Raw genomic sequence first — 11,969 nt, forward strand, 5'->3', positions numbered from 1 at the left:
GTGAAGGTTTCAAGGTGGGGCCCTTGTGATGGGATTGGTGGCTTTGGAAGATGACAAGAGATCTCTCTCTCTCTCTCTCCACTACACGAAGACGTAGCACGAAGGCAGCCATCTGCAAGACAGGAAGACGGCCCTCACCAAGACCCACTGGCCGGCACCTTGACCTTGGACTTCCAGACTCTAGACTGGGAGGAATATGTGCCTGGTTTGTAAGCCCTGCGGGCCATAAGTTTTATTGTTACAATATCCTGGAGGACAAATGCCATGCTCATTCTATCTAGAATCCACCTGAAAATTTTTAAAAATCTGTATATATAATTTACAGTGTGCTAATCATTCTACACGTGACACTTTACTAAGCCTCACAGGTCCGTGGTGGGGAGATGCTCTATGCCATGTTCCGTTTTAAAGAGGAGACAGGAGCTCGAGGGTGAGCTGGGCCTCCCCAGGTCCTAGAGCTGCTGGATGCAAGAACCAGGCCTTTGAACACGCCGCTCCCCAGAGAGTCGAGTGAGGGGCCGCATGGACTCGGACGTCGGTGGGAGCCCGCTGCCGGCCCCAAGGGGCGGAGGGGGAGCCCCCCCCCGCGGCCAGAGAGCAGATAAGCCAGGCTCAGCTGGCAGCACAGGGCTGGGCAGCAGGCAGGTGGGGCGCGCGGAAGACAGGACAGCCTCTCGGTCGGTTACAACAAGGAGAAACCTTTAATCACACGAGGTTGGCGCCCCGAGGGTTTTGTGTGAGTGGACAACGGGGACAGCCGAGTACGCGCCTGGGGGGTCGGGGACCCGCCCGTGAGCCGCCACCCGTGACCTTGGGTCGAGTCCTCTTCTAAGGAGAGAAGAACGTGGAGGTCCTTCCAGCAAAGGAGGAGGGGGGTGGGGAACACCTGCCACAGAGACGCGGAGAGGGGAGGGCGGCCCGGGCTCGGCTCTAAGTTGGGAGGGACGGAGGGGTCAGGGCCTGGAGGGCGCAGGACGGGGTGTGGGATCGGGCGGAGTCCGTTTGGTTTCATTCTTTGTGAAAAGTGATACCATCACGAGGACCATGCCATGCAACCTCAGAGACACGCCTGTGCGCCCCCGCCAGGCGGCGAGTGGGGGCGGGGGCGAGGGCGCTCAGACGGGCGTGGTGCGCCTGTTGGCCGGGTCGTTGTGCAGGGACTCCTTGAGCTCCTTGGGCGTGGAGTTGTGGAACTGTAGGAAAGTGTGGTCCCGCTCAGAGTTGAGGAGGGTCCCCATGGTGATCTTCGAGGGGTCCCGGGACAGCGTGAACATTGAGATGTCGGTGGAGGGGATGGCGTGGAAGCCTTTGCTGACCGGGGACAGGTCCCGGGACCTGGGCTCCGTGGAGCGTGAACTCGACCGCCGCCGGAATCTGTACCTGTAGGGGGGGAGGCGGGCGAAAGTCGATTTCTTCAGGAGCTCCGAGTGGGACCTGGCGCGCAGCTGCTGGTGCTTCTCGATGTAGATGTGCACGGCCACCACGCCGACAATCTCCGCGATGATGAAGGAGAAGGCGCCGAAGTAGAAGGACCAGCCGTACGAGTAGCTCTTCTTGGAGTCGCGCTGCCCGGGGTCCCCGGCGTTGGCCGAGATGTAGACTATGATGCCGATGATGTTGCTGAGCCCTAGGGGAGGCAAAGAGAGGAACACGGTGCTTAGAGACCTCAGAGGAGACTGTCCCTTGCAGTCTGGGGACAGTCACAGAGACGGCGGAGGTGATGGGGACGGGGGGGAGTGGGTTCGTGGACGGGACACCCCAAGGGCTGGGCTCTCCCACACGGTCCGTCTCTTGGGAAACGAGGAGTCGGGTCTCAGGTGGCGAGCCCTCCGCTGCAGACGCCGCCGGCTCCCACGGCAGGTGCGGCTCAGCTCGGAGCGCTCGCCTGTCCCCTCGGCGGCGGCCACTCCGTCGGCGCTCAGTGTTTGTTTGGCAGGAAGCCAGCGGCTTGGTCACACGAGTGAGGTCCAGGCTCCTGCCTCGAGTGCCTCACCAGAGACCACCGTGCAAATGTAATTACGGCAAAAGGCAGAGACACAGACACATGGCTCAGGACCAGGGGGAGAGAGGGCGACTAAGCCGCTGCCCCTCGAAGACAAGGTGACGTTTGTGCTGGGTCCTCGAATGCAGGAGAGCTGAGCCGAGATGGCGGGCTGGGGCTCGAGGGAAGCAACGACTCGTTAGGGCTCCGGCGCGGGCCACGGGGACGTCGGTGGCCTCTTGAGGGGCAGCAGAGAGAACAGGCTTAGAGAGGAGAAGAGACCTAGGCACAGCGAGTTGGGGCTGCCTCTGGGGAGTCACCATCCGGGGGACACACAGGGGCCGGAGCTGCCGTTTGGGACGCTAATGAACCCACCGAGTCTTCACGTCTGCACAGGGTAAGAAGCTGCTCAAGGCCAGTTATGGTCCGAGTCTCAAGAATTGGGGACCGTGACGCTATTGTCCCCAGTGGGCAAAGTCTGCAGACTAAGTGTCCCCAAGCGCCAACGGACCGGCACGGGAAGTAGCCGCCCCAGGAGTGGGTGAGGGACCGAGCCCCCGGGGAGTGGTAAGAAGGAACATCAGAGCCTGGGCTGAGGGCCGTGCACGTGTGGCTGCTTCTCACGTCACTGTCCCAAAGGCAGGCCATCTTCCTTTGTCCCTTAGCTACAAGGGCCTCGTCTGGGCTCTGATGCCCAACGACGGCTCGGAGAGGCCACTACATCGACTGGCATCTTCTCGCCTCCAAATTTAGGCCACCTGGAGGCTGAACCCTCACTCCCATCAGGAAATAATCGTGTCCAGTGGCCTCCCAAGTCCGCCGTCTGTTCCGTGAGCATCTCGGTCTCTTCCTGGGGACCCCACGATCTCCCCACTGTCCAGCATCCAAGGCATTCCGGCTTGGCATAGCACGGCCTCTGGGTTTGGTTCCGTTCCGACCAGTGGTGCGCATGCCCGCGGGGGGCGAATACTCTGAAGGTGACGTCTGGCCACACACTACCTAGGGCTGGAGGGCAGGACCAGGGCGGCCTCTGTCCTGTGTCCCTGTGGCCTTGCCCCGCCCAGGCACGTGGCAGCTAGGTGGCGAGTTCTGATCGCTGAGCCGTCCCTTATACGGGTTGGCCCCGCCGGCCCCGCGTGGGCTGCGGAAAGCTACGGGGTGAAAAGCAGGTCCTCGTCCTGAAGTGTCAGCTCGGCTCGAAAACTGGTAGGGCAGACACGTTCCTTTATATTAAAACGAGTATGGATACAATAATCAGGAGAGACCGGGCGCCACAGGAATTTTTAAGTGTTGATGGCAGACAGCCTTCAAAGCCGTCTCAGCTCGCCGAAGGCGGCGTCCAGGGACGCCCTCGGACGCCCTCTGCAGGCAGGGAAATGCTGGTGGCAAAGTTTCGGGAGCTGTGGAAGGAAGTCTTACCCGGAATAGAAAAGAAAAAAAAATGGAAATGAGCTCAGATGTCAGACCAGGCGAAGCGAGGCGGGAAGCCGCGGGAGTTGGCTTTTGTCCCTGGGGCAGTTACCACGCGCCGGGCACCGCGCGAAGTCTGTACGTGTGTCTTCTCAGCCCAGTGTTGCAAGACAGGAAACGGGGGGCACAGAGGGGTAACGCCCCAAGTCGGCGGGGGCGGGATGGGAGCCGAGGACCGTCCCTGCGCCGTGGGGGTAGAGTGGGCCGTCACCTCCTCCCTGCCCCAAGGCCGTCAGTCCCCGGAGGGCAGGGACAAGGCGAACCCCGTTCATTGCCGTGGCCCCACGTGCCCGTCCAGGACCCGACCCACAGCGAGAGCGCCCCGTGTGCGTTGGCGTCGAGGGGGCCTGAGGATTGAATGGAACGATGTCAGTAATGGCGGCTACGGGGTATCGAGCGGCTCCTGTGCGCTCGGCAGTTCTGGGCACTTTACCAAGCCATTTAGATGTTGTAACCGCCGTGAGAGGCAGGGCTGTCATTATCCCCATTTTCCAGACGAGGAAACCGAGGCCCAGAGAGGGTAAGAGACTTGTAGGAGGTGGCACAGCTGGGAGGGAGTGGGCGGCCCGGCCTCACAGCCCGCACTCCTCAGCGCCTGGCACATAGTAGGTGCTTCACAAAGGGTTGGTCACTGCTGAGCGAAGAACAGCCTTAGAGAGTCCAGAATCCCCCAGAACTTTCGTGTTACGAGTGGAATATCCGAGGTCTGCGGGCTCCTTGGGGAGACCGCGGGGGCGGGTCTAGGGTTCGACGCCAAGCTCTGGCTTTCGCCACTGCCCCTGGTGGCTCCCAGTCCCCACACGTGTCGTCGGCCTGCCAAGTCTGACGACAACTCTCATGAGGAGAAAGCTGCTGCCGGCACACTCTTCCCCTTGGGGGACAAAATAATGATCTGTGCAGGAAACGCTCACATCAGCACAGCACGTCACCCCGGGCCCGTCGGAGCCGAGGCGGTCTGCTCAGGCCGCCAGAGACTCGAACGGGCCTCGAAGCAGGACCGGTCCCCGAGTTCGCCCGGCGTGGCCCTCGGTCCACCCAGAGCGAGGTCGGGGGCCACAGCCCGCTTTGGGGTGACCACGTGGCGGCTTTCCCCCTGGTCCGTGGCTGGAGTGGGCTCCTGGAGACTCAGATGCGGGTCAGCTTCCTCGTTCACGGACGGGGAGGCGTGGGGACCGGGGCGGGGCGAGGCCTCAGAGGGGCCATGATTCCCACACCCGGCCGCCCTCCCACGGCCACAGCAAAGGGGACCGAGTCGCAGGGAGCTGGCCCCGGGGGCAGCTGGAACGCAAATCCGGGCGGGGAGGCCCCTCCCACCCACCGCTTTCTACTCTTCCTCTGGGTCCCTGTCCCAGCAAAGATTCTGCCGTGACTGGGCAAAGCGCGAAGGTCATCAGCGGACAGTCGAGTCCTCGTCCGCTAGTCCCGCGTCCCGCCCCGCCTCGTTCTTTGGTGTTGGTGGGGGGCGGGGCGGGAAGAGGTGGAGGCGGGATGGAGACTCGGAGGAAAGCGAGGAGGACGAGGCAAGCGGGGGGGGTGGAGATGAAGGGGGGCGGAGAGGGGACCCCTTCTTTAAGACCGTCCCCCGCCCTCCTCGCGACCTGGGCCGCCTTCTGGTCAAGGCTGTCGTCGGCCTTTCCCGAGAGCGTCTGGGGCTGCCAGAGATGCTCGGAGTAACGTGAGGATCTGAGCACTCAGAGAGGCGTGAACCCTAGTTAACCGGCACACACGCCGCAAAGGGCCCGGGGCGGCGGGCGGCCAGGAGGCTGGACCCCTTCGAGTCCATGGCCTGGCCCCACATGCAAGTGCGTGCGCCCATCCTCTCACGCTCAGCCCCGGCCTCTCCGAGCGGCCTGGCCACCCCGGCCCCCCCTCCCTCCTTCATGCCACCCTCGGCTGGGCCGGCCCCTGGCTTGTCCCCGAGGCAGCATCGCCTGGTCCCCGTGGCCCCAGCTGGGCTTGGTGTCCGTGCAGAGCTTGGGTCGGGGAGGGGGGGCCGGCACTCACCTGCGGAGACGAAAAAGATGCCCGCGCTGAGGATGACGTTGTGCCGGCTGCGGTGGAGCTCGCTGGCGGCCACGCAGAGCCCGCCGAAGAACAGCAGCGTGACACTGAGGATGGGGAAGATGCTGGAGGCCCTCACCGCCCCTGCGGAGAGAGGGAGAGGCCTTCGCGGGTGCCCCGGCCGGCCGGCTGGCCCTGCGGGGAGCCGGGGGGCAGAGCGTGTGTCTGACGGGGCGTGAGGCCGCGGCGGCTGCGGGGCCTGCGCCGGGTCCCCTGCAGGGGGCACCCCGAAAGGCTTAATCATTTAGCGTGGACTGGAGCTTGCGAGGAAATGTGACAGGCTGGGCAGCAGGCTCTGGGGGTCATGGCCTTGACTCACGTGGGACCCCACTGCCCACTGCCTCCCACGCCCCTTCTCCCGGGCACGGTCCTCGGCTGCTCACTCCTCCACCCAACCAGTGACCAACTGTGGCCACCCTTTGCTCCGGGTGGGGGCAGGGAGACTCAGGGCTGAGTGCCAGCCCCGGGCGCCTTTAAGAGTGTGCACTCACCCCGCAGGTGTCCCCGTGCATGGGGGTGGGGGGGGTATGACATTAAATAGCAAGTAAAGACCCCACGCCGGGCTGAGAGAGAGCACGTGGAAGACAGGAAGCCTATTCTGCCCGTGTTTTGAACCAGGAGTCAGGAGTCCCGTGTTGCCCTGGGCCCCGTAGACACGCAGCCGGCTCTGGTCCAGGGACTCTGGGTGCAGATGCGTTCCCAGCACACGCCTACACCTGCCAGCCCTGTGCTGGTGCGCATGCGTGAGCTCTGCAGCTGTGAGACGTGTAAACGCAGCTACCCATCTGGTGATGGGCTGGTGGCGGAACCCCACGCCACCCCACGCCACCCCACAAAGGCCGTCATGCAGACCCTGTGACAATAGCCCTGAGCGTCTGCCTCGCACGGGGCATTTGCCACTGTCCCCTTCCCCCGAGCCGGTTCTCGCCCACCCTGGGGTTGTTCTAGCCCAGTGGACACGTGGTGGCTTCAGAACAAAAGGTTCTCACTGTCTTCCTTCTCGACTTTTCCCCTGACTAGCTGGAGCTGGCTCCAGGGCTGCGTTACGGGGCGTCTCTGGGGGACAGGACCTGCAGGTGACGAAACCTCCTGCTATGGGTTTAAGCTGTCACCCGCCCAACGGTGTGGGAGAAAAGAAAGGGTAGAAAAGTCAGGGCGTGGACCCCCGTCCCGCTGGTCACACGGGAACAGGCCGTTCCTGGAGAGGGGGGCCCTCCACGGCTGGGTCAGGGATTCCAAGATTCCCAGCAGGAAATCGCGTGCTGACTAAGGTTCCTGCTTAACCTGAGCCTCGTCCTGTGGCTGACGGGGACGCACAGGCGGGCCATGGCGGGCGCCTGTCGCCCGTGGGGAGAAGCGATCGATGGCTCCGAAGAACCTGACATCAGGTTCGTAGGTGGTGGGGTAGGGGTCGCGGTCGATCTAGTGTCCAAGAGGGGCACACGCCACGGTGCTTCGGCGAGCGGGGATGACAGAGGACCGCGGGCCGCCGGCACCTGCTCCGGACTCCGCGTCGCGTCCGGTTAATCTCTGTCGTCCCCCAACTGGGGCCATCCCTTCTCTAAACATGGCCTTTATCCCGCACACCAAGCTTTGGGAGCCGCCTGGACAAATACACCCTGGTAGGCGTTTGGACAAATCCCAGTAAATGGATCAGGAGGGAAAGAGGGGAATGGCATGTTTACGCTGCAAAAATCAGCTTGAAAGTGACCGTTTCTCTCCAACTGGCGCCCCCCGTCAGGGGACGAAAGGCTCGCGTGCAGACCCAGGGCCCGCCCACAGCCCAGCGGGCGTGATAGGGCTTTTAATCGTCAAAACACGCTTCTGACGAGTTACAGGCACAATCTGAATAGGACAACTTCTCGATTTTTTTTTTTATAATAGTTAAAAAAAATCTAAAACCAAGCCTTATCCTTAATGCTCCTTGAGAGTAGTTAGCCGATGCCTCTGACCCCTCCGGGGCGGGCCGCACACGCATGCTGGGGGAAGATGTCACATGCAAGTGACATTCCTTGCAAGCTCCGCCCCAGCCCGGGTCGAAGCCAGCCAGCATCCGCAGCGAGATTCGCTGTGGCTCGTCCCACGTCACGCACAGTGCTAACACGTGTCACTTCGTGACAACGTGCCGAGCCCGTGGCTGAGTCCGGTGTGCGCGAGGTGATTTAATCACGCCCTGTCCGGTGGGTGACACTGTAATCTTATTTCGGACAAGATAAAGAAGGCTAAGAGACGGAGAGATAAAACAGCTCGGCTCAGGTCCAGCCAAGTGGGTGGGGGTCGGTGGGAGGGGAGGCCCAGTTTGACCAGCGTCCAGAGACCTCACTTGAAGTCACCACACTCTACGGCCTCCGGCGTGCTGCACGTGTGACAGATCTGCATTGTATCTGGTTATGACCTTGGGACCATCCGGTGCAGACGCTGGCTCTGCCCCAGTGGGGTAGAAACCAAAGGCAAGTCAGAGAGAGGTGGACTGTGTGTAACATTCAGCACCTCACTCGTTAGCACTTTGCCTGTTGGCACCTCACACCGACCCTCTGGGGGAGCAAAAAACGCGTATTCGAGTTAAAGGAAATGCCTCAGATTGTCTCCCGGGCAGACAAAAAAAGCACCTTTCAGTTTTGACTTCACTGAAATTAAGAGACTGAGAAATCAGAACCACTTGACCGTCTCTCTCTGGTGGCTCCTTGGCCCGTACCCGTGTCTGGGGGTGGGGACAGAGCAGCCTCAAGCTCAGAGGCAGCTGGGCGAGGGCAGGGCACCCTCCCCGTAACCCCCACCCCCCGGGGAGACACACGAAGCGGGAACTTACGGAGGAGATACTCGGCCGTGTCCTGCTCGTAGTCAGCATCCTCTGGGAAGTGATCGATTTTCTTGCACACCCCTCGGAAAGTCCCTGTGGAGACAGACACGGTCCTGAGCAGCGGGAGGACACGGCGCCTGGGGCCCAGCCTGGGTCCTCCCTGCCAGGGCGAAGGCACACCTGGCGTTCCAGGCTGGCCGTGAGAGACACGTCGTCCTCAGGACACAGAAAAGAGACGGGAGGCGGGCGGGGATGGGGAGGGGAGGCAGAAGACGGGCATGTCTGCTTCCTAGACTCTGCCAGATCCTAGAATCCGCTTGGAAGAGCGGAAAGCTACCAAGCGGAAGCTTTCGTTATGAGGCCTCTTACCTTTCTCCCTGCCCCCCAGGGAGGGAGGAGAAGGGGACACAGGAGCAGACTTTACGCATATTAGTTCATCTCCCCATTTCGCAGACGAGGACACTGTGCCTAAGATTCCACGGGGACGGGGTGGACCCGGAGTTGCGGGCTGCCCACCCCCGGCGCCGACCCCAGAGCGGGTTCAGGAGCCGCCCGCGCTGCCCAGCGACGCCCGCATCTGGCACAGGCCCCGCCCCCGCCCGGTCCCTCAGCCGGGGACCACGGCTCGCTGTGTGGCCGCCCGCTCGGGAGACGCGGCCCTGCAGGGCGTCACCGCGGGGAAACGGTCAGCGTTTTGCTTCCTTTTCTTCAATATCAGCTCGACTTAACTCGGTTGTGGGCGTTTGCGAACCAGCCAATTGACCAGCCTCTGGGGGCAGCCGACAGCTCTGCCAGATCCTGTGCACGGCCCACGATCTCGGAACTTGTCAGCGGAGACAGCACGGTGTTACGGAATCGTGCCCTTCTGGTCCCCGGCGGTGGAGACAGCGCGGGGGTGCCAGCGTGACCTTGCGGCTGGCAGACAAGGGGCAGAGTCACGCAGGGCTGGGCCCACGTTTCAGAGCCCGTGCTGTCTGAGTTACTGCACGAATGAAATAAGGTGATACGCGAAGTGTGTTATCACGTGCGAAGCTCTGGGCGCATCGGAACAGTGGTTGGCCCTTTGTCCCTAAGGCACAGAGCCGAAAGCTTCCATCTTTCATGCGCTCCTCTGGGAGCTAAGGGTGTCGACGCTGACCTTGGGTGATGAGGCCACCCACAATCACTGAGGAGCTGGAGGGTGTCATCGCTGAAGCGGGAGTGGGGATCGGCGTTTGAACCCAGGCTTCAAGCTTGTGATTTCACCTTGCACCAGGAATGATAGACACCGTTACTACGTGAATCATTGTCATATACTAGCAAATGCCACATGCTTAGCCCCTGCTGCAAGGAGGCTCCAGCCGGGGTCATGTCATGATAAACACGACGTGGTGCGCGACCCATCCTCTTGGTTCTGATTCTCTGCTTACCGGGCGGAGAACGGACTCAGAACCAGGAAGGCGTGTCCTGGAGCCAACTCTTGGAAGAAAAAACAAACTCGAAACATCTTCCAAGATGTTGAAGAAAGGCCTTCACTCTTGTTTAAAGATTCGTGTTTCCTTCGCAGGTCTGTTTTTAGGCCGCTCCCTGCCGGCTGGCTGGATGACGAGTCAGCGTAAGTCACGCACGCTGAGTGTGCTGCACACACAGCATGCCATCCCAAGCTCTCGAAACGGCCTTACGAGGTTATGATCCCTATTTAACAGACAAGGACACCGAGGCTTGGAGAGGCGAGTGACTTATTTCCCAAGGACACACTCCAGGCGCAAGTGTGCCTGACCCCCAAGATCTCTCGTAACCACCGCACGTTTGAGAGTTGTGAGCGAAGTCCTTCGCCAGGTGGCTTTATGACAATTCTGTGGTCCGTCCGTTGCTGTTGAGCTGGACCGGCGGCTTTCTCCCAGCCATGCTTTTCCCGTGATAAACCTCAGGGGCCCCTGAGCGGGGGACAGGGGGGAGGGGCTGTGGAAACCCCTGCCGTCAATGTTTCTGTGTTCCCCACCAAAGATCCTGTCTCACGAAAAGTTCCAAAGATGAAATGTGAACCCGGCTGAAACAGACCGGTCCGAATGGCGTGGGAGTGAGGACGCACGCACGCACCTGCATCCGCGTGCGACACGGGCCCAAGGCCGCGGGGCGCCAGGCCGCGGGGCCAGCCGGTGCCCTGGGTCCTGGAGAAACGGCCGTCGGGGGGCGGGTCCGACGCGGCCCGCCCCCCGTGCGTGTCCCCACAGCTCGCCAGCTGAGAACGGCTTTTACATATTTAGATGCTCGGGCGGAAATCGAGAGAAGCGTATTGTTTCATGACACGCGAAAACTGTATACGACATCCAAGTTTCCGAGTCTGTCAATAAAATCGCATTGAGACGCAGCCATGGCATTTGTCGCTGCAAAGGCAGAGCCGAGTTCTCGGGGCGAAGACGGCAAAGCAGGAAACAGCGACTGGCTGGCTAAGGACAGCTTTTGCTGACCCCCGGCCTGCAGACTGCTGTCCTGCGAGGTGGCACAGACTCTGTGAGGTGAAGAGGCTTTGGCCTCCCTGTGACCAGAGGACATAGCTGGGCGGATGCTTCTAAAGCAGGGAACGTCAGGCGCCGAGGGCCAATCTGGTTTGCAAAATGTTTTGTTTTGTGTGTGTGTGTGTGTATTTTTACGTGCGATATTTTAGGGCCTGTTTTGTTGTATCTACAAACAATTCGACATGTTTCTGCGATTTAAAATCCAGGATGTATCCCAGGAAAGCCTGATCGGCAGCTTCTCTTTGAAAACGGGGGTGGAGGGGGGTGGGTCCCTCCCGTTTCCACGGGGCGACACTCCCCGGCAGGACCAGGGCGCGATCCCTCTGGGTGGCCCTTTGTCACCTGAGGGGCCTACGGCCCGTCCCCTCTGCGAACCTCAGTTCCCCCTTCTGCAGAGTGCAGACGGTTGCCGGAAGCGACTCGTCACGGAGCCGTCGTGAGAACTGGGGCGACAGGAGACTCTGCTATGCACCCTGTTCTCAGCACTCCCTGGTCGCCCTTAACCGGGCAGCCACCTGGCGCGGCTCCTGGCACCTCGTCGGGACTCAACGGATCACAGATATGACCATCGTGCGTTTCGGTCGGTGTTTTAAAACCGGAAGAGACGCACTTGTGGCATGATGGGGTTTTAAAGAGCAATGAAAAGAGAGAGAGAGAGAGGACCGAGGGTTTCCTCGGGGAAGTCGCCACGCGGGGAACGAGGCTGCCGCCACCACGAGTCATACACGCGTCAAAAGCCAGCTCGGCCGTTCGCAGAAGCGGCCGCCTGCTGGCTGCCAGAAACGGCCGCGGCTTAGCACGTCCGTGTAGCTCCTCTCAGGCTCTCCCCCGACCCAGGCTTCCACACACGCGGTTCTGTAAAATCGGGCTCGCGCCCTTCTTCTCGATTGCGGGTGTTCGTGAGCGTTTCCCTGGGTCAGCACCTCTGGGAAAGGCAGGGCGGGGCGGGACTCGCCTGGGAGCTGCAGAGGATGGAGCCCGGAGCCTGCTGCCCAAACGCGCCCAGCAAAGGCAAAGTCGGGGTGCAGAGGTGAGCACCGTCCGGGCACGGTTTGGGCTATGGCCCCGGAGCAGAGAGAAGCTGAGCCAGGGCCGTGACGAACCGGGGGGACCGGTCAGCGGTTACAGGGCAGAGCCGACGAGGCAATGGAAACTGGGG

The 11,969-nt window shown here is 61.6% G+C and overlaps 1 protein-coding gene across 1 annotated transcript in view; it reads right to left on the reverse strand.

Annotated features, from left to right (window-relative positions):
* Positions 1–711: 711 nt before the first annotated feature.
* Positions 712–11,969, reverse strand: part of CACNG3 (calcium voltage-gated channel auxiliary subunit gamma 3) — a 55,439-nt gene continuing 44,181 nt past the window's right edge. The window contains exons 2-4 of the mRNA XM_039840208.1: positions 8,322–8,405; positions 5,456–5,596; positions 712–1,627 (exon numbers count right to left, since the gene is read on the reverse strand). Of these exons, the coding sequence (XP_039696142.1) occupies positions 1,116–1,627; positions 5,456–5,596; positions 8,322–8,405 (737 nt within the window). The 3' untranslated portion in view covers positions 712–1,115. The remainder of the gene's footprint in view (positions 1,628–5,455; positions 5,597–8,321; positions 8,406–11,969) is intronic.

This window comes from Pteropus medius, unplaced genomic scaffold, assembly GCF_902729225.1.
Source record: "Pteropus medius unplaced genomic scaffold, Ma_sr-lr_union100, whole genome shotgun sequence".
Lineage (NCBI taxonomy): Eukaryota > Metazoa > Chordata > Mammalia > Chiroptera > Pteropodidae > Pteropus > Pteropus medius.